Genomic DNA, 22,518 nt, shown 5'->3' on the forward strand with positions numbered 1-22,518 from the left:
CCTGTCCTTTCTTGTATAGCCCAGCATTGATCTCTCCATGGCTCTCTGTGCTGTCCTAAGTTTCCCTTTTGTGAATGAGTTCAGTGTCCATGTCTCGCATCCGTACGTCATCACAGGAAGAATGCATTGATCAAATACTGCTTTCTTCAGATTTACTGGCATTTTTGATCTGAATATTTTTGAATTCTTCCCAAATGCTTGCCAGCCAAGCTTGATGCGTCGATGGATTTCTGGCCTTATGTCTCCCTTCATATTTATAATCTGTCCATGGTAGACATATTCACTGACCTCTTCTAGTAGACTGTCTTTGACTTTCACATCTCCAGCTGGGACCCATTTGTTGGATATTACTTTTGTTTTGAAAAGGTTCATGTTCAAGCCAACCAGCTGACATTCTGATGCAAGATCTGTAACTAAGTTTTGGAGCTCTGCGAAGTCTTTGGCCAGTAAGGCAATATCATCAGCAAATCTCAAGTTGGTAAGCCTTCTTCCATTAATTCTAATTCCCTTACCTTCCCAGCTGAGCTTTGACATAGCCATTTCCAATACAGCAGAGAACAGTTTTGGGGAGATGGGATCGCCTTGCTTGACACCCCTCATGATGCGGAATTCTTGAGTTGATTCGCTGATGTTAACATAAGCTGAAGAATTCTCATAGATTTTCCTGAGCACTTCAATGTATGCTGCTCCCACTCCTTGCTCACTCAAAGCTTGGAGGACAGCTACATGGCTAACGGAATCAAATGCCTTTTCAAAGTCAACAAAGGCAATGCTGAGAGGCAGTTGGTATTCATTCGCTCTGCTTATCACTTCACTAACGGTCAGAATGTGGTCAATAGTGCTAAAATTGCTTCGGAATCCAGCTTGTTCTATAGGTTGGGCTGAGTCTAGGGTGGAACTAATTCGGTTTAACAAGATCTTTGTGAAAATTTTGTACAAAATTGAGAGCAAGCTGATAGGACGGTAGTTTTTAATATTGTGAATACTTCCTTTCTTGTGTATCAAAATAATCTTAGCCTTGTTCCACGATAGTGGGATTGAAGCATAGTGCAGGCAGGAAGTAAATACTTTTGCGAAGTGATTTATTGTTACCTCTCCTGCCAGTCCCAGTTTGAGGATGTCAACGCTGAGCTCATCATCACCCGGCACTGTTCCCTTCTTCATGCTATCTAGAGCACACTTGACTTCCGATGGGAGTATATCTGGAACACTAGGTATATCATTTAAATTAGATACACTCAAATTTTCCTCTGGATTGCTATACAAATTGCTATAAAAGTCTCTGATGAACTTCAAAACCGCCTGCTTTTCAGTGATTCGACTGTCATTTCCATCAAGTGCGATAATCTGCTTTTTACCGATTGTGAGTTTGCGTTTGGCTGACTTTAAACTTGTCTTGTTCTCCAAGCTTGCTCGTAAGGTGTCTTCAGTGAATTTCTGTATGTCAGTTTTCATTTCTCTTCGCACTGCCTTACATAGTTCAGAATACGCAACCATGTCACGATAGGTTTGGATTTTCATTTCTCTTCTCTGTTGTAAAAGGGTTTCAGTTTTGGCGCTGAATTTCTTTGGTTGTTTATTTTTTTGGCATAGGCCACTGACTTCTTGTGCACTTGAAACAATCATTTCCGCCAAATCACAATCTTTAGTAACGTGGAACTTGCTTTGGAGGACTTCTTGGAATTTCGAGGAATGTTCTTCCAGGTTTTTGAGGTTGATTACCCTTCTCTTCCCTTTCATAAGTTTACTCCTTTCATTTCTTACATTGAGTTCGACCCTTGCTCTCACAAGACGGTGATCACTGCCAGTGTTGAACAGATTTAGCACTGATACGTCTTTTACAGTCTGCAGAATATTTGACAGAATAAAGTCTATCTCATTTTTGACACTGAAATTTGGGCTCCTCCAAGTCCATTTTCGGTCAGGGTGCTTCTTAAAGAACGTATTCATGATGGACATACTGGTGTACTCAGCGAACTGGACTAATCTCTCACCTGTATCGTTTCGGTCGTCAATCCCTTAGTTGCCCACCACTGTGTCGCCTTGTTTCTTGGTGCCAACTTTTGCATTGAAATCGCCAATGACCATCTGGAAGTGACAATCTCTACCTTTTTTACAGGTGTTATCCAGACTTTCATAAAAGGTTTCAATTTCTTCGTCAGGGTGACTTGAGGTGGAAACATACACCTGAACACTCTGTATTTTATACCTATTCGACACCTTCAGGACCATTCGAGCTGTCCTGCTGGAAGTTCCTTCTAAGACAGATACTCTATCAGCAATATTCTTGTTGATTAAGAACCCAACTCCATTGAGTTTTCCTTCTGGGTCGCCACAAAAGTAAAACAAGTTGCCAGAGCGCAAACGGAGACAGTCTTCCCCTTTTCGGCATACTTCGCTTAAACCAACAATACTCCAGTTGATTTTTTGTAAGCTCTTTCTCGGTCTCTTCTAGTCTGTCGTTGCCTATTAGAGAGTGACAGTTATATGTACAGACTTGAAGAGTCTGTATCTTCTTCTCAGCACCACTTGGTGTTTGGGACATCAAAGTTGCTCCCACCCGGAGATCCGACTGTGGGGCTATTACTCCGGAAAATTTAACATTAATGTCACACAACATAACTCGAAGGTGAGAAGCATAATCACCACGTTTGCTTCAGAATGGATTGGCGACATAATTTCCAGGCCGCCCCTGACATGGGGTACAGACGCCTTTGGTAGGCCACTCCACTAGAGTACAGACGCCACCACGCTGCTAGTTTTGGTCCACCCCGGGTATTTTATTTCCCCGGTGCCACCCATATCTGGGATGCTTTCCCGTATCCGCCACCTGGGGAGGCGCCCGATGGGGGACTAGCAACCCCACACGGGATTATGTACACTTAATAATTGAGATATATATAACTTTGAAATGCTGTAGGTCCTTCAGTGATGCTGAGCTGAATCCCATGAGAATATTGTTCTTGATAGAAACAAGCAGCTTTGAAAGCTGATACAATCCAGTAAGTCACTGACACATGGAAATACTAGTGTCATGCTGTTTCAGTGTAATGTCTTCACTGCAGTCTTCCATACCATGATTGATAAGTCTGTAGGGGATGAAGCTCTGAGCGCAGCTTCCTCAAAAGACACATGCTGACCAATAACAGTCACAGGTAGTGATGCCCCATGAATTTATAGACAGCAGGTGACGAAAGCACAAGCTTGCTTGGTAGTATGCTGGTGAGTGATTTAAATGTACCATTCCCACGTAGCCATGAGCAGTGTGCTGGGTTTGGTCAACAAATATGCAGTCGATACTGAAATCCACCATCCCCCATAATTATGCACTGTCATGATGTAGTGAGTGTGCAGGTGGTGAGGAGGTGGAGGTACGAGGTGCGGCTAGAAAAAAACCAGACTGATGCTGGGAAAAACATTTATTTACAATTATTTACAATTTCATGTTATCTCCTTCAATGTACTCTCCTCCTCGGTCTCTACACCGCTCCATACGAATTTTCCAGTGTTCATAGCAATGCTGCAGATCATTTTCGGTAAGTCCATACATTACTTCTGTCGCTTTTTCTTTTACTGCTTCAACAGTCTCAAATCTAGTTCCTTTCAAAGCTGACTTGACTTTAGGGAAAAGAAAAAAGTCACAGGGGGCCAAATCAGGTGAGTAGGGTGGATGATCTAAGATGGGAATGTTGTGTTTTGCCAAAAACGTCTTCACTGACAATGCACTGTGAGCTGGGGCATTGTCTTGGTGAAGGATGCATGACTTTTTTCCCCACAAATCGTTCCGTTTTCTCCGTACTTGCTCACGTAGGGTAGCCAGGACGCTAATGTAGTAATGCTGATTCACTGTTTGTCCCTCTGGTACCCAATCAATGTGCACAATCCCTTTGATGTCAAAAAAAAAAAAAACAATCATCATTGCCTTGAATTTCGATTTTGACATTCGTGCTTTTTTTTTGTCGTGGAGAACCAGGAGCTTTCCAATGCATCGATTGGTGTTTAGTTTCGGGATCGTAAGTAAAAAACCACGATTCATCGCAAGTAATAACATTTTGTAAGAAGGTGGGATCACTTTCAATGTTTTCCAGGATGTCAGAACAAATCATTCTTCGGCGTTCCTTCTGTTCAATTGTGAGACACTTTGGAACCATTTTTGAACACACTTTGTTCATGTTGAAACTTTCATGAAGAATCTGCCTAACACTTTCCTTGTCAACTCCTGTTAACTCAGACACTGCTCTGATTGTTAAACGGCGATCTTGTCGAACAAGTTTACCGATTTTTTCAATGTTTGCATCAGTTTTTGCTAACAATGGTCTGCCAGTGCGAGTGTCATCACTGGTGTCTTCGCGGCCATCTTTAAATCGTTTAAACCACTCAAACACTTGTGTTCGCGATAAACAATCATCGCCGTACACTTCTTGTAACATTACAAACGTTTCACTTGCAGATTTTCCTAGTTTGAAACAAAATTTGATGTTAACACGCTGTTCTTTCTGTACACTCAACATTTTCCGACGCACAGACAAAACGTCAACTACTTAAAACAGAGGCCACGGGCAGACTGAGTGCAGGAGGCAGATGAAACTCGAGCAGTAGGCGGAGCGAGAGTCACGTGACAGGCCACGCGACTTTCAGCCTTATTGCATTCGTTTTATTGTTTCACCAGTACTAGTCCGGTTTTTTTCTAGCCACACCTCATATGTGCCATGGTTCTGCTAATGGTGTCAGCTGTGGCAGACGACAGCAGCTGCTCACATCTTGACATTAGTCTTGTGAACCACCAGGAACATCTACAAAAGACCAGAGGTAGGGCATCAATCCAGCAGTACAGTTACGTGCAGCATTGGCTCTGCTTCGGACACCAAAGGCTATATGGCTGATGCAGGCTGGAAGTCCGTGAGTGCCATTGCTGCGAATTGCCATGGGTGCAGTGGCAATGGTTTTGGAAGTGGCAGTAGCTGCATGGATGGTCAGGGGTTGACTTCCATGGCAGAGTTGTCAGAAAATCGGTGTGACTCAGTGTCAAGCACCAGCAAAAGCTGCTTGGGGTCAGCAGGCTGGGTTTCAAGCAGTGTGTCTGTAAAACAAAAATCTATGGCAGGATCACTATAATCACAGAAACAAATTTGGTTTTGGCGCTTTCGATTGGTTCCCCTGTCTACCGTGAATGATGTAATAGATACAGCCAGACATCTGAATGACAGTGCCGGATTCCCAGTTGTGCGGCTCGTTATAGACACAGAGGAAAAATTTGTCATTTGTGCGGAATTTCATTGGCAAGGGTGAAAGATGTAGCAAACTGTGGTAATAATGACCATGTAAGAGTTCTCCTGGTCAAGCTTCGTGTACAGGCTTAGTGAAATAGGTGATCAGAAACAACAAAAATGTATTTTCCCTCTAGTGTGAAGTATGAAGTCTATACATCTGAACCTTGAAAGTGCGAACAAAATGTTCGACTTCACCGTTCGACTGAGGAGAGAATGGTGCCATTTGTATATTTTGTTGTGGCAAAATTGTTGACATTCTGATGAATAGAATTGTGGAGCATTCTACGAAACAATTGTGCGTGGCAAACCTTCTAAACAAAATACAGTAGCAACTGCTTTGATAGTGATAGAACTAGTAGTAAAATGCTATGGACTGACAAAAGGATATTTGCTGTATGTTGTTGTTGTTGTTGTGGTCTTCAGTCCTGAGACTGGTTTGATGCAGCTCTCCATGCTACTCTATCCTGTGCAAGCATCTTCATCTCCCGGTACCTACTGCAGCCTACACCCTTCTGAATCTGCTTAGTGTATTCATCTCTTGGTCTCCATCTACGATTTTTACCCTCCACCCTGCCCTCCAGTACTAAATTGGTAATCCCTTGATGCCTCAGAACATGTCCTACCAACCGATCCCTTCTTCTAGTCAAGTTGTGCCACAAACTCCTCTTCTCCCCAATTCTATTCAATACCTCCTCATTAGTTATGTGATCTACCTATCTAATCTTCAGCATTCTTCTGTATCACCACATTTCAAAAGCTTCTATTCTCTTCTTGCCTAAACTATTTATCATGCATGTTTCACTTCCATACATGGCTACACTCCATACAAATACTTTCAGAAACGACTCCCTGACACTTAAATCAATACTCGATGTTAACAAATTTCTCTTCTTCAGAAACACTTTCCTTGCCATTGCCAGTCTACATTTTATATCCTCTCTACTTCGACAATCATCAGTTATTTTGCTCCCCAAGCAGCAAAACTCCTTTACTACTTAAAGTGTCTCATTTCCTAATCTAATTCCCACAGCATCACCCATATGCATCGATGATAATGTGTCATCTTGTATTCTAGGAAGGACCAGCAAAATCGATATGAATACACTGCAAGGGACCCTCAGGTCAAGGTCAATTTAAAAATTCTTGGCACAGTGCTGCCTGGCTATCTGTGCATACGTGGCAGTGGGCGTGTTTATCAAGTCTGAGCCATGAGCAACGCTGGCACACTAGCTGCCTTTTTCTGATTCCCCAATGCCCTCTATGTAATGGTTTGAACGCATGTTGCAAAAGATTTGGGAATCAGAACTTACATATGTTCATTAGAAGAATATAATAAAATCATTCCATTCTGAAGAGAAATGCTGCCGCATTTTGCATGGTATTTGCAAACTACTACATATGAAATTGATTTTGGATTATGAAGCCAAGCCATCTGCATGTAGTACTTGAGTAATCATAGTGTCTGATCATGTTCAGTAGCCTGTACAATCTACTGAGAATTAATAGGAAAAACTTGCAATGCTTGCAAAAACAAAATGGCCAGTCTGAAGAAAAGAAACTTCCAATTTATCAAAATCCAGATCATTTCCCATGGTTAAGTGAGACAGAGTGACTGCATTTGCATACTGTGCTTTAGTGTGTTAAAGAATTTGATATTGATAAATGGACAGAAGTAGTGACCAATATTGCAGTTTCTGTGCTGTAAGACCAGGTACATCTTTCGCCAAATAAAAGAGAGCTGCCTGTGCCTTATGACCAGCCACAAGAAAAAGTTTTTACCATATGGATATTGATGAAATTTAGTGACACCATAAATTGCAGCTTATACTTCCTTTTCCTGCTGACTGTAGTTGACTTGGGACTTGTTTTGTGTGTTAGATGCGAATGTTGCATGGGATTCTCTGTTGTCAGCCTTGTGATATAAAGTTGCCTCTATTCCATGTGGTGATGCATCAACTGCAAACATTACTCCTGTTTACAGGTCGAAATTCATATGACGTGGACAGCTAAGAATGGACGTTTCGATGTGAGAAAAGATGTTCACATTCTCCAGTCCAGTTAAAAGGAACATTTTTATGCAAGAGAGGATGTAAAGGAGTGACTATTTTCACTGTGTTTGGAATGAATTCGGTGTAGTGTATCATTTCACAAGAACAGCTTGTAGTTCTGATAGATTTTTAGGAGAAGGTACTCTCCATATGATCTTTAAATGCTTAGTTGAGGGATGTTCACTGTAGGCATCAATGACATATCCCACATATTCTCTTTCAGCATTGAAATTGATCAGTTCTGTAAATTACACTTGAGTCTTGGGTCACTTAAAACTTGGAAAAGAGACTTCAAATGTTTGAGATGCTGTTCCGGTGTTTGTCCAGATACAATGATGTCATGTAAATAATTTGAACAGGACAGAACTTTCAGTGTCACTTGTTCAAGAAAACATTGAAATGATAATGGAGCAGAGGCACTTCTGATTAGAATGTACTAGTATTGATGTACATATTATCTACCATAAATCGGAAGTTGAAGATAAGCATCAGTTAAACAAAGTTTTGCAAAGAATCTTCCATTTTTGTAAGGCAATCCATAAGCTTGTCACTACGTAGAACCGGGAAGGAATCATTCACTGTTTGAGTGATAACTGCAGCTTCATAGTCGGTGCATAGTCTAATCTTCCCATTCACTTTTCTTTGTGATCACAATGGGAGGTGCTTGCAGACTTGCAGAAACGGGTTTCAAAACTCTGATTTGTTCTAATCTGTTAAGTTCAGATGTATCTTCATCATGAATGGCATAGGGTACCAGATTAGTGTGCTAAAACAGGTTTTGCATTGTCCATGAGTGTAGTATGCATGTGGAAATTCTGTGTGTCTCCCACTGTGACGTTGAACAAATGTCTACATCTACATAGATACTTCACAAGCCACTGTAAGACACTTGGCAAAGAGTACCCAATACCAATATTAGTCATTTCCTTTCCTGTTCCACTCTCAAATAGAGTGAGGGAAAAACAACTGTCTATATGCCTCCATATGCGCCCTAATTTTTCGTATCTTATCTTCGTGGTTCTTACACACAATATATGTTGGCGGCAGTAGAATCGTTCAGCAGTTAGCTTCAGATTCTCTAAATTTTCTGATAGTGTTCCTCAAAAAGAATGTCGCATTCCCTCCAAAGATTTCCAATTGAGTTCCTGAAGCATCTCCAGAACACTCAAGTGTTGTTTGAACCTACTGGTCTTCCTGTAATCTGACCTGATGCAGATCCCAAAAACTCAAGCAGTATTCAAGAATAGGTCACACCATCTCCTGTCCATCCTAGGAAGGCTAACTGAAGAGTAAACTGTAAAAGCAGACTGAATCTTAGATATGCAACTTTTGATCCTGCTGGTGCATCACCAATGAATGCTGATGCATTAATGAGCTATGTAACTGGCTCTTCAGAAGAAGTAAAAACTGTGCTACAGACTGAATGAATTTTCACTTACAAAAATTCAAGATTAAACCTCTTAAACAAAAAAAAAAAAAAAAAAAACACGAACAAAATTTAAGAAATATATTACAGGGACAACACAGGAAAAGATAATCACTTACCTTGCCACTCTGCAGATGTATATCAGCCAAGAGATGGGGCGTGATAATTTACATATTTTTCACACAACTGCTGAAAACTGGCATTGGAAAGTTGCATATCAGTAGTATGCATAAGTGAAAAACATCCATGCCAAAAATATTAGTAATAGAATGTGATTGAACTACAGAGGATGGAACTGATGTAGTCGTACTTCTATATTTTGCTTGCAAAGTACATTTTCCAAGAACAGGGATATTTTCACCATTGTAGGCCATGAGGTGGAGGCATGATTTTGTACTTGAGGGTTTCCCAACTGCAGATAAGTATTTTCATTAAACAGTGTGACTGAAGCAGCAATATCTAACTGAAATGATACAGCTTGATTTCAAACATGCAGAGAGATGAACAGTTTGCAGTTTTTGTGCATTGAATGTGACCATTTGTTCTGACTTACAGAAGGCTGACTTTGTCTGAATTGTGATTGATGAAGAATTTAGCTGTACATCTATTATAGGAGAGATGGTTAGACTGAGGCAATTTTTGCAATGTGCATTTCACTGTGTGATTCCGTCGCTTTCACCCATGGTTCTAGTGTGGATTGCCAGGAGGAGTGGATACAGTCTCAGAATGAGAGATTATGTTTAGTTCCATTTTATCAAACTGAGATTTGTGTGGAACAGTGGTCTGATGGTTTAGAGTCTTAGTCCATATCCTGTTATCAGCAAGGTTTTGGATAATGGCACTGCAAAGCATTCGTCTCGAAATGAGGCTCCACATTTGCCATTCCTAGTCATGCCCATGCCCTTCAGTTCAGTGATCTATTCCTTGCAGAATTGATTATTATAATAACATGTACAAAAAAATTTGAAATAAGCAGGAGCTACATGAATATTAACTTTGAAGAAGTCAACCAGTTCACCAACAGTGTCTACATATGATAGGGTTTGGGACTCTTAACTGATGGAACAACTTCCTACACAATCTGAAAATATACACCTCTACATACAAAAAGAAAAAGCATTGTGATTCACCTGATATGTCGTATGCTGCTCAATCTGCTTACTCAATTCATTCCTCTTGGTTTGCATCAAAAGAATGGAAGGGAGGAGATGACACATGGCCACTGGAATTCTGTGCTTCACTCATTGTTATTTGCTGGTTTTGTTGTGGATCCATCAGCTTGCCAATAATAATGAGCAGCGAGGTGATTTTTTAGCTCTGAAACTGAATAAGTGCAGTGAGTGATTACCCTCTAGAAGTTGTCATTGTGTACACAAATTACAGACACTGTAAAATATATTCCACACAAAATTATTAACAAGTTGGTATGAATTTTTGACAACTGCCACACTACAGCACCAGATTCATCATTAATGGATGTCCAGTATGTCAGTAGTTGAAGTGGTGAATAAAGATATTTGGACATCTACAAAAAGTAACATTAATAAGTTTATTTACAGTATGTACACTTAAAAATTGATATATGCTTAACATTGAAGTGCTTTAGGTCCTGCTGTGGTGCTGAGCTACAATGAGAGTGATGTTCTTGTAAGCTTGAAAGCTGATACAATCAGATAAGTCACTGATACATATAAATGCTTAGTAGTGTGATGCAGCATCAATGTAATTTTCTCACTACAGTCTTTTGTACTAAGGTTGATAAGCTTGTAGATCCACTGAGTGTGGAACGATTCTATAAGTGTGACCACTTAAAAAAAATGCACCAGCTAATCAGAGTTGCAAACAGTCAGGTAATGCGAATTTAGGGTCCTCTGGGGGCACATATATGTGATGCCCCCCATAGGAGACAGTCAGCAACGGAAGTGCGAGCTTGCCTAGCTGTATGCAGGAAGGAGATTTAAATGTGCTGGCTTCCACCTAGTGCTGAGCAGTGCCCAGCATGCTGGGTGCAGTTGATGCAGACACCATTGATACCACACATCCTACATCACAGGTCATTTAGGAAGACAGTGGTAGCTCAAACCAGCCTCCCAGTAGCAGTAGCTCATGCTGGCCTGGCACTGCAGGCAGGTGGCCTTAGGCCTATTTCCTGTGTCCACAGTATGGATGGATAATTCCTGTGAATGGATAATTCTAAGAAGTTCAGCCATTCCCTGCTAGATGGCAATGGCATTGGCATCATTTTTACAAAAATTCATCACAGTTCAGCCAGTTTGTATAAAATATTTATGAATTGCATACACAAACCTTCCTTGTGAATCATTCTATCTGTTACTGAAAATCATATCAGAATAACTAAGATTAAATCAAACATACAGGTAGAAAACACAATAGTGGACTTCATACATGTATAGAATAGACAGAAGAATATAAGATAGTTACCATCGTCATTGTGCCTGTGAATGCGGGTGTCATAGTCCACATAAAATTAAAATCACTGTGACTGTTAGCACAGATGTATCTCAGAGTTTTTTAAAATTAGATATACACTCCTGGAAATGGAAAAAAGAACACATTGACACTGGTGTGTCAGACCCACCATACTTGCTCCGGACACTGCGAGAGGGCTGTACAAGCAATGATCACACGCACGGCACAGCGGACACACCAGGAACCGCGGTGTTGGCCGTCGAATGGCGCTAGCTGCGCAGCATTTGTGCACCGCCGCCGTCAGTGTCAGCCAGTTTGCCGTGGCATACGGAGCTCCATCGCAGTCTTTAACACTGGTAGCATGCCGCGACAGCGTGGACGTGAACCGTATGTGCAGTTGACGGACTTTGAGCGAGGGCGTATAGTGGGCATGCGGGAGGCCGGGTGGACGTACCGCCGAATTGCTCAACACGTGGGGCATGAGGTCTCCACAGTACATCGATGTTGTCGCCAGTGGTCGGCGGAAGGTGCACGTGCCCGTCGACCTGGGACCGGACCGCAGCGACGCACGGATGCACGCCAAGACCGTAGGATCCTACGCAGTGCCGTAGGGGACCGCACCGCCACTTCCCAGCTAATTAGGGACACTGTTGCTCCTGGGGTATCGGCGAGGACCATTCGCAACCGTCTCCATGAAGCTGGGCTACGGTCCCGCACACCGTTAGGCCGTCTTCCGCTCACGCCCCAACATCGTGCAGCCCGCCTCCAGTGGTGTCGCGACAGGCGTGAATGGAGGGACGAATGGAGACATGTCGTCTTCAGCGATGAGAGTCGCTTCTGCCTTGGTGCCAATGATGGTCGTATGCGTGTTTGGCGCCGTGCAGGTGAGCGCCACAATCAGGACTGCATACGACCGAGGCACACAGGGCCAACACCCGGCATCATGGTGTGGGGAGCGATCTCCTACACTGGCCGTACACCACTGGTGATCGTCGAGGGGACACTGAATAGTGCACGGTACATCCAAACCGTCATCGAACCCATCGTTCTACCATTCCTAGACCGGCAAGGGAACTTGCTGTTCCAACAGGACAATGCACGTCCGCATGTATCCCGTGCCACCCAACGTGCTCTAGAAGGTGTAAGTCAACTACCCTGGCCAGCAAGATCTCCGGATCTGTCCCCCATTGAGCATGTTTGGGACTGGATGAAGCGTCATCTCACGCGGTCTGCACGTCCAGCACGAACGCTGGTCCAACTGAGGCGCCAGGTGGAAATGGCATGGCAAGCCGTTCCACAGGACTACATCCAGCATCTCTACGATCGTCTCCATGGGAGAATAGCAGCCTGCATTGCTGCGAAAGGTGGATATACACTGTACTAGTGCCGACATTGTGCATGCTCTGTTGCCTGTGTCTATGTGCCTGTGGTTCTGTCAGTGTGATCATGTGATGTATCTGACCCCAGGAATGTGTCAATAAAGTTTCCTCTTCCTGGGACATTGAATTCACGGTGTTCTTATTTCAATTTCCAGGAGTGTATTTCACATAACATCACACTCAACATACACCTTATGGTTGCACAGTGTTTAATGTAGCATGATTCACACTGTGTTTACTAATTAATTTTTCACTGTTGTTAGTGTGCTATAAGCAGAGCTGAACTCCTGCATTTTCTGCCACCACACTTCAGAATATGCTTCACAGGCCAGGAACTCACCTATGTGAGTTCAGCTCGAGCAGGTGAAGTGAATGCACTGCTGTCATTGTGCGCTCCACTGTCTAGTCTGAAGGAGAGCTGAGAAGGCGTGCTTGTGATGTTGGCAGTTGTGAATTAAGCACAATTGTTGTTGTTGTTGTCATCATTTTTACAGTGAGAGCAAAATTTATCATCCTTTCATGCCACAGCATGGGCAAAGGAATGTGAGTCAGACTTTAGCTGACTGAGTTAAGGGGCCATCAGCAGTGTTGCTGAGTGAATTTGTTAATCGCTCCAAGAAGAATGACAAATGGACCAGGAAACATTGCAAAACTGAGCAAAGCTTTGACCAACTGTCTGAGAAAACTGACTATGTTCTTAACATGCTGGTTGCATAGACTCAACAGGCACACAAAGCAGCAGCTGCCTGCCACCCGCCATGGTGACACAAGAACCGTGCTACACAGAACTGCACAAAGGTAAGACCTAATGCAAGTGTGGGCCACCGGCCTTCCCTACAGCAGCCTAGGCGCTGCAGCACAGATTCGGACTGACCTCAGTATGAGGAACAGATGGCACTGACGTCTGTTGAGCTGCATGATACCCACTACTAACATAACTTACCCTTGCGTGATCTATCACAGATAGAGAGCAAGTCCACTACTGCCCCTTACTACATCTCCAGACTGTCACAGAGATTATTTTCCTGTGGCATGTGCCATGGCGCTTTTTTCCCTCTACCCTAAACTCACTGTTTCTTCATATGTTTCTATCGACAACTGTCTTCTAATTGACCCGTATCAGTGAGTAACCTTACCCAGACTTGTGGACAACATCACAGTCCTGCATCCTGTGATAACTTCGGTTTTAGTAACTAAGCAGTGCAGAAGCAACATGGAACTTTTTGTGATGCTAGCGTAGGCATGGAGGGGCTCTAGTCTTTTTTAAAAGGAGAAAAATGTCACCTGTGTGTCTCTGTTTGCTATTGCCACCATCCCCCACCCCCCACCCCTCACTTTTCGTCATTTCCTTTCCTCTTTTCAAATTGTTTTTATTTCTTAGGCAACATTGTGCTGCAAAAGAGATGACTCCACCTTTGTTTCATTCCAGGATTTCATGCTTTTGTTGTCTAATATTTACATGCTTTTCACTTGCCGAATGACGTGTTTCTGAATGTGCATTTCACAATTGTCTGTTTTAAGTATCTTAGGAAATCCACTTTTGTTTTTCAGAATGAAGATTTTGACCACCAGCAGAGACTATATACAATCATAGGATCATGCTATTATCACAAGGTATGCAGTCCTAAAATATTTTTAATAAGGCTGATGAAATTTTGTGACACTTTAACTAGAATTTTTCAGTACAGTGAGTGAAATTGGTCATTTAAAGTAGTACTGTGTAATTCAGTAGTGTTACATGTTACAGAACATGTTACAGAACAGTGAAAGTTGACAGCTCGTCCCAGTTAATAAGTATATTACATACAGCAGTTAAAAGGATGGGCTGTGTGTGGATAGAATTAGGCCTGGCCATACAATGTCAGGCTCTGTCTGAATTTGCCTTTAATACCCTAGTTGCTTGTGGAAACACCATGGTTTCCAGTTCTTTAGCTGTAGTTCTCTATACTTTTAGAACATTCCCAGAAAAAAAGCTACCAAATGGGTGCTCATAAAGGCAGACTGGGTTCTCAATACAGCTAATGAGCTGTGGTTTAACACAAAGCCAGGATTGAGGATTGGGTGGGTCTAATTAACAACACAATCCACTAACTGTTTGTACATGCCGAAGTCTTTAGGATAACAGAGAAGAAGACAGTGTGATCTGTGATGGAGTGATGATTGTAATTAGAGACTGAGAACTTTGCAGCTTTTCAGGTTATAAAGGAAAAATACTTCTGTATCATAAAAAAGAGAAAGAAGATATTTGAGCAAGAATTTCTAAACTTGTATTATTAATAGCTCCACTCATTGTGCCTCAATTGCTGGTTCCATACTGATTATCAACTTAGGTCTATAAGCATGCATTTTAATTATGGTGTTGGTTTCAGATATCTCAGAACAAGTAACTGTCAAAATTTATATCAAGTTATTTAAAAGATATTAGGGCAGAATTCTAATGTGAGTGGGCTGTTATTAATATAATTTCTTCTGATGAATAAAGAAATGAGGTAGAAAAGGATATGAAAATGTCACCCATGCACCATCATACATATTCATGTATAAATCTATACCCAACCAAACTTTCACTGTGAAAGCTTCATACATGTAAAGCTAAATATATGGTGGATGTTTACACACAATTTTTTAAAAAATGTGTCTTTTGAGCCCAAATAACTTCGAGTATTGTCTTAAACCAAATAAGAACAAAAATAAGTGAAAGGAAAAGAACATGGGAAACAAAAGAAGGCAACTAGATTTTCTAGTACTGAAAAAAGTCTATCTCTGGAAAAATGATTTCCTCAATGCTCTTGTGAACAAAAATTATGAAGTAAACTTTATTTGCTGAGGGTGTGAAAATGATTTAGCAGTGGTTAGAAACAGTGTGACGTAAAGAGTAGTGGCATAAGAACTATACAAATTATGAAAGTGCAGAGTGCTGTACAAGGTGGCAGTTATTGAACTATATGAAATAAAATTGTCATAACTTCTGAACAGTTTGCATTAGGATGTACAAACAACATGGTTGGCCACGGGGCATGATGGGAATTAGTATGCACATGCATGGTTTGGTTTGGCAACGAGGCTCACTTTTATTTGGATGGGTTCGTCAATAAGCAAAACTGGCACATTTGGAGGACTGAGAATCCTCATTTCATGATCAAGAAGTCTTCCTTACTTAAAAAGTTCAGTTATCATACCTATGTAAACTTGACAACCAATCTTACCTGCCATTTTGCAGCAGCTTCTGGCTGGCACAAATAAAGTGCAAATTCCGACCACACAGAAATCTACAGATGGCAGAATGCATTGTTGATTTCCAATTATATATTCATACTTCATTGGTTTTAATCTCTATATACACAAATTTGAAGCTGCTTGGTCGCATTTGTCTGTATGTACAGACTAGTCTGAGAACTGCTGTAGGGATTTTGAACCAATTTTTACTTGTAAGTACACTGATTCACGAGGAAAGGAGGAAAGTTTTTATATACAGTTAATGAATATTTCATACAAATAGTCAGAATTATGATGAATTATAGTGAAATTGTAGAAATGATGCCATTGCCACCTACCAAACAGCCGCCATAACTCGAGAGAGAGCAGCAGTTTCTTGAAAACACAGCAAGCAAGATGTAATTCGTATATGGTGTGCTGATATAGTGTTAGAGCATTTGGCTGGAATACCAAAGGTTGTGGGATCGGTTCCTGGCTATGTCATTTTGTTTTTGACTGCACATTTTAACCTCGCATTCACCTCTCAATGATGTGGAGATATGCATTTCGAAATATGATGACAGTTTCAGACTTTCTGTGTCTGCTTCACTCAGATTAGTACCACAATTTTAATTTGTAATTCACTGCAAATTCTTTGAACAACGGGCAGTGAGTTACTCAAGTTTGTAGTATTGTAAAAGATATGACCAGTAACAAAAAGATGACCACCTCATCATTATGTTATGATGTGAGGCTTAAAATTTGAAATAGTCAAATATTTTTAACCAATAGTTTTGTAGTAGCCACCAGAAAGATCGTGGGAGGCGCACATTGGCACGGCGCGTCACGAACGGTAGTCGCCGCCAGTAGAGTCCCGTCCACCAGAGGGCATGCGAGAATTCGGACGCGACCTCTGCCGGCGTAACAACAAGAACAACAACAACAACTCCGGGAGGACAGGCCGTGCGCAGTCAGTCAACATCGGGCATGCCTAGGACACAGTCCCGGTCTACGCTAAGTGAAGTGCGACGTAACGTGAACAGTGTTACTACACAATTGGCGACGAGTAGGGTCGTTCTTTCGCGTGTTGCGTCGTTGTTCCGGTTTCGCAGTTTCTCCACGGCATGGAGGATTTGGTGCGGGTTTTGGTTGCGCAGCAGACGGAGCTCATGGCCACCATGAAACAAGTGCTTCCGGCGTTGCTCTCCACGCCGTCTGCTCCGGCGCAGTTCCCTCCTCCCTTTCCCCCGTATGACGAGACGGCAGAGAATTGGGACGCATATGAACATCGCCTTCGGCAGCATTTCCAGGCGTTTCATGTTGCCGATGCGGAGGTATGTCGTGCTCTCTTCTTGTCTTGGATATCTCCCTCGCTGTATCAAGTTTTGCGGCAGCTAGCGCCGTTGCAGGAACCCTCGTCCTTGTCGTTTGACGCATTGTGTTCATTGCTGTCTTCATATTATCGCCGCCGCACGCATGTTGTGGCGGCTCGGGTCGAGTTCTATCAATGCAAGAAACAGCCCCATCAGTCTTACCGGGCGTGGGCCGCTACCCTGCACGGTCTTAGTCGCAAGTGTCATTTTGTCACGGAGCAGTCGCGGGAGTCGTATGCCAATGTTATGGTCCGCGACGTCATTGATCGTTCGGCCCCTGATCGGGAGGTCCGGCAACGGACCCTGCAGTTAGAAGACCCTTCCCTCGAGGAAGTCCTGTCCATTGCTCAATCGTATGAAGTCTCTCACGCAGCAGGTCAACAGCTGGAGGCGTGGTGCGACGTCGCGGAGGTTCAGGGCGGCGCGGCCGCGTCCACTGTGTCCGGGGTGGACGACGTGCGAGCGGTACAATCCGGCCGTTACGGCCGCTCCCGCGCGGCGCGTAAACAGAATTCCGGCCGCCGGCCCCTGTTGCCGTCCTGTGCGTCGTGCTATATACATCACGATCGGTCAAAGTGCCCCCAGCGTTGGGCCGTTTGTCGCAAATGTCATAAAAACGGTCACATTCCTAAAGTTTGCCGCTCAGCCTCAAAGGACTCGAAGGAAGCAGGTACAGAGGACATGGACGTTGACATTCAGGAAGTTTCATCGGGCCAGACTCCCGACGCATCGGCACGCAAACTCTTTATCGAGGTGTCGGTTCGGTCGCGCCGGTTACAACTGCAGGTAGATACGGGCGCGGCAGTTTCGTTGTTGAATGCACAAACGTATTCCGACCTTGGATCGCCCCCGTTGGCGCCAGTTTACCGGCGTCTACGCGGTTATGGTAAACAGTTCATTCCCCTCCTGGGTCAATTCACTACCGATGTGACTTACAAATCAGTCACTCGGCCTATTACTTTTATTGTTGTCAGTGATGCGAGCTCCGCTAACCTTTTTGGCCTGGATGCCTTTCAAGCTTTCGGTTTTTCTATCGCTGACACCATACCGTTGGTCTCCGAAGACGTTCCCTATCACTCATTGGAATCTTTGATCTCAGACTTTCCAGATATTTTTGAGGAGGGCCTGGGGCGTGTTTCAGATTTTGAAGCTCACTTAACGTTGAAGGCGTCTGCTCGCCCGCGTTTTCTACGCGCGAGGCAGATCCCCTTGGCTCTCCGCCCTCAGGTAAAGGAAGAGCTCGACCGGCTGACAGCCCTGGGGGTCGTTCTTCCCATTTCTTCCAGTGAGTGGGCTTCGCCCCTCGTTATTGTCAAGAAGCCCTCGGGAAAATTACGTCTTTGTGGCGATTTTAATGCCACCATTAATTCCCAATTGGTGGTGGACACCTATCCTTTGCCTCGTGCTGATGAATTGTTCTCCGCCGTGGCGGGAGGCCACTATTTTTCGAAAATTGATTTGTCAGAGGCTTATCATCAGATACCACTTGATGAGGACTCCAAACGGCTGGCAGTCGTCAACACCCCGTTTGGCCTTTACCAATACCAGCGGTTGGCTTTTGGGATATCCAGTGCCCCGGCGATATTCCAGCGTTATCTTGAGCATGTCACGTCGACAATCCCTCATTGTATTAATTACCTGGATGACATCATTGTCACGGGCCGCAGCACGACGGACCACTTGCACAACCTTCCCACCCTCTTTCTCAAATTCAGGTCTGTGGGCTTGCGTTGCAACCTGCATAAGTCAACCTTCTTCCAACCGTCCATTGAGTATGTGGGCTACACCATATCTCGGCACGGCATCCAGCCACTAGGAAGTTTGGTCCAAGGTATCGTCAACCTTCCTCGGCCCACTTCGCTGAAGGAGTTACAAGCTTTTTTAGGCAAGATAGCCTATTACCACCGGTTCATTCCCAGGGCTTCCACTATAGCCCACCCCCCCTGTACTGCCTTCTGCACAAGGGTGTTCCTTTTGATTGGTCGCCTGCATGCGAGCGAGCGTTCACCTCGTTGAAGGGCCTCCTCACGTCAGCCCCTTGTTTGGCTACTTTTGATCCCCATAAGCCGTTGGTCCTGGCTACGGATGCTTCGCAGTATGGGGTGGGGGCGGTCCTGGCCCATCGCAACGCAGATGGTTCCGAGCAACCACTGGCGTTTGCGTCGAAAACGCTTAGTCCCGCGCAGGCCCATTACTCCCAGGTGGAAAAAGAGGCTTTGGCCATTGTCTACGCTGTTATCAAGTTTCACCCTTTCTTGTATGGCACGAAGTTTCAGTTAATCACTGACCATAAGCCGTTAATATCGTTATTTGGCCCCGCCTCTCAGATTCCAGATAGGGCAGCCCACAGACTCCAGCGCTGGGCCTTGTTCCTCTCTAAGTACCATTATGACATTCGTTTTCGCCCTACAGGCCAGCATGCCAACGCCGACGCTCTTTCCCGTCTTCCGATGGGCCCGGACCCTACATTTGATCGAGAGGAGATTATGTGTTTTCATTTGGATGTGGCGTCCCGCCAAGCGGTTGATGGCTTCCCGATCACTAGTTCTCGAGTCGCCAGGGAAACGGCGGCTGACCCGGTTCTCCGGCAAGTAGTTCGCCTCATTCAGCAGGGGTGGTCGTCCCGCCCTCCGGGCCGGGCCTCGGACCCTCTTCGTAATTATTTTCTTCTACGAGACCGTCTCTCGGTCTTGGAAGGAGTTCTCCTTCTGGCTACCGATGATACAGCTCCTCGCGTGGTTGTTCCTGCAAGTTTACGAAGGGAGGTCCTCAAGTTATTACATGCGGGGCACTGGGGTGTTTCCCGTACTAAAACCTTGGCTCGCAGACATGTGTACTGGCCCGGTATTGACAGAGAAATTGAGCACTTGGTGGCCACCTGTTCCCAGTGTGAGAGCCAACAAGCATCTCCCAGGGCAGCGTTCTCTTCATGGCCGCCGGCAACCCAGGCATGGGAACGTGTTCACATCGATTTTGTGGGCCCGTTTCTCAATGGCTTTTGGCTCATTGTCATTGATGCTTATTCCCGATTCCCATATGTGGTTCGCTGCTCCTCAACCACTTCAGAAGTTGCAATCCAGGCACTAGCAAAAATCTTTTCTGTGGAAGGTCTGCCAATCACCCTGGTCTCGGACAATGGACCGCAGTTTCTTTCGCAGACCTTCCAGGATTTTTGTAGGCGCTTCGGTATTCGGCACGTTTGCTCTCCCCCTTCCATCCACAATCGAATGGGGAAGCTGAGCGCATGGTGCGCACCTTTAAGACACAGATGAAAAAGTATGTGCACGAATTTCCTGCAGAGGAAGCATTGACGTTTTTCTTGACGGCATACCGGACCACACCAATGGGAGACCACAGCCCCGCAGAGCTCCTCCATGGGCGTCAACTTAGGACTCTGCTGCACCTCCTCCAGCCTGGTCCTCGCCAGTCTTCACAAAACGGAGTACCTGGCTTTCCACTGGGTATGTCAGTCTGGGCCCGTGGGTTTGGTCGCAATCCACATTGGATACCGGCGGTGGTCCTGCACCGCCATGGCCGCCGGCTCTATACCTTGCAGGCGGGGGACCGGGTGGTACGTCGTCACCAAAATCAGCTCCGTCCACGTTCGGGCACCCACCCTCCGACCTCTCGGACACCGGCTTCCCCATTGCCAGCACCTGTATTGGTTTCACAGGGGACGTTACCTCCTCTCCCCGCTGTGACACTGCCACACTGCGATGGTTCTCAGCCTTGGCAGCCTCCAGTGGCTCCAGCACCGGCATCGCCGTCATTCGAGATGCCCCAGCGAGAGCCGGCCCCCCTAGCCGGCCCGGTTTCGCAGGGGGCTAGTTCCCCTGTGGTCGTCCCTTCCCCTTCGTCCCCGCCACTAGGTCTTGCCCCTCCTGAGGTGGAGCAGGATCCAGACTTCGACAGCTTGTCGCCTGTGCTGTCCCGGGCTCCGGTTGGGGGACGACGGGGGCCTCTTCGTGTGGGTCACTTCCAGCCGTATTCGAAGGTTCCGGCTCGAGGGTTGGCAGATCCCCTCGACTCCGGCCATCCAATGGATGTGGAGGTCATCGCTCCTGCCCGACGCTCCACCTTCCGACGCAGTGGATCACACTGGCTTCACCCCCCGAAGGAGGAGGAGTGTAGTAGCCACCAGAAAGATCGTGGGAGGCGCACATTGGCACGGCGCGCCACGAACGGTAGTCGCCGCTAGTAGAGTCCCGTCCACCAGAGGGCACGCGAGAATTCGGACGCGACCTCTGCCGGCGTAACAACAAGAACAACAACAACAACTCCGGGAGGACAGGCCGTGCGCAGTCAGTCAACATCGGGCATGCCTAGGACACAGTCCCGGTCTACGCTAAGTGAAGTGCGACGTAACGTGAACAGTGTTACTACAAGTTTCCTTGCAATTGTTTGAGAATAAGTGCATAATGAAAAAGCATGTGAATCCAAAGTATGTGATGTTTTATTTTTTATGCTACAAGTTAAATGTTTTCTGAAAGACTCCTTCTACAACTTCAGCAACTTTGCTTCGTTTACATACTCTACGTTATTTCAGCTTCCTGCCTTCCTCAAACCAAACCCTTCCTCAAACAAAATGCTGATTCTTTGTATGGCATGGTCAAGAAATCTGCCATAAAGAACCCACGACAAAGAATTGCAGCAGTGAACCTCAGTAACAAACCTCAGTAATGCATCACAATGCATGCTAAGCTTCACAAAATGAGTGCTGTAACATGAGATAAATGTGTACATCTTGTATGTTTTTTCTTATTTTTTCTTTTATTTGTGCCAGCTCAGCCGGCCACTGATACATAATAAATCACTCGCATACATACACCCATGATTCGCATACAATATTTACATTGGTTGTAAACATATTACTTACATCACAATGTGCTCCCATCATTGCCATGAGATGTCACTCCAAACGCCAGATCAATATGGAACACGCAATATTGTAGCCTCCAAACAACTTTCCTGCCATGCAGTGCTTACACCACATAAGTTATGTGAAAGTGATGATATTCAGTTACTTAACGTTGTTTTCTGAAATTTATTACACCATATGCGCTGTACAAGTCATCTGGCCATAGCTCCTTAATACTACCCAGTTGAGGCCATGCTGGGTTGCTAGTACTTTTTATTTTAATCTCATATTGAGTTACTCAAGTAAAATAAAATGACATTATAATTTTAATATTGACTGTGGTGAGTCATGTCTGTTGTAAAGGTAAATAAATGTGTGTTCATTGTGTTGCAGTAGCATTGCAGTGCTAGTAATGTTGGTATTACTTTCATATAAATCATGCCTCTTAAATTTGAACTAAGAAAGAAACAAGTCAACTAAAATCTTCCCTGCCTGCCCAAAAATTCTTTGTCACTAGGCCTTTGATAAAAAATCTACAA

General features: G+C 44.5%; 1 protein-coding gene across 2 annotated transcripts in view; it reads left to right on the top strand.

The window, feature by feature from the left end:
* Positions 1–22,518, top strand: part of LOC126183629 (protein inturned) — a 287,053-nt gene that overhangs the window by 162,875 nt on the left and 101,660 nt on the right. For both annotated transcript variants that reach the window (XM_049925752.1, XM_049925751.1), the window contains exon 12: positions 14,105–14,167. In XM_049925752.1, coding sequence (XP_049781709.1) covers positions 14,105–14,167 — 63 coding nt within the window. The remainder of the gene's footprint in view (positions 1–14,104; positions 14,168–22,518) is intronic.

This window comes from Schistocerca cancellata, chromosome 4 (genome assembly GCF_023864275.1).
Source record: "Schistocerca cancellata isolate TAMUIC-IGC-003103 chromosome 4, iqSchCanc2.1, whole genome shotgun sequence".
NCBI classification, from domain to species: domain Eukaryota; kingdom Metazoa; phylum Arthropoda; class Insecta; order Orthoptera; family Acrididae; genus Schistocerca; species Schistocerca cancellata.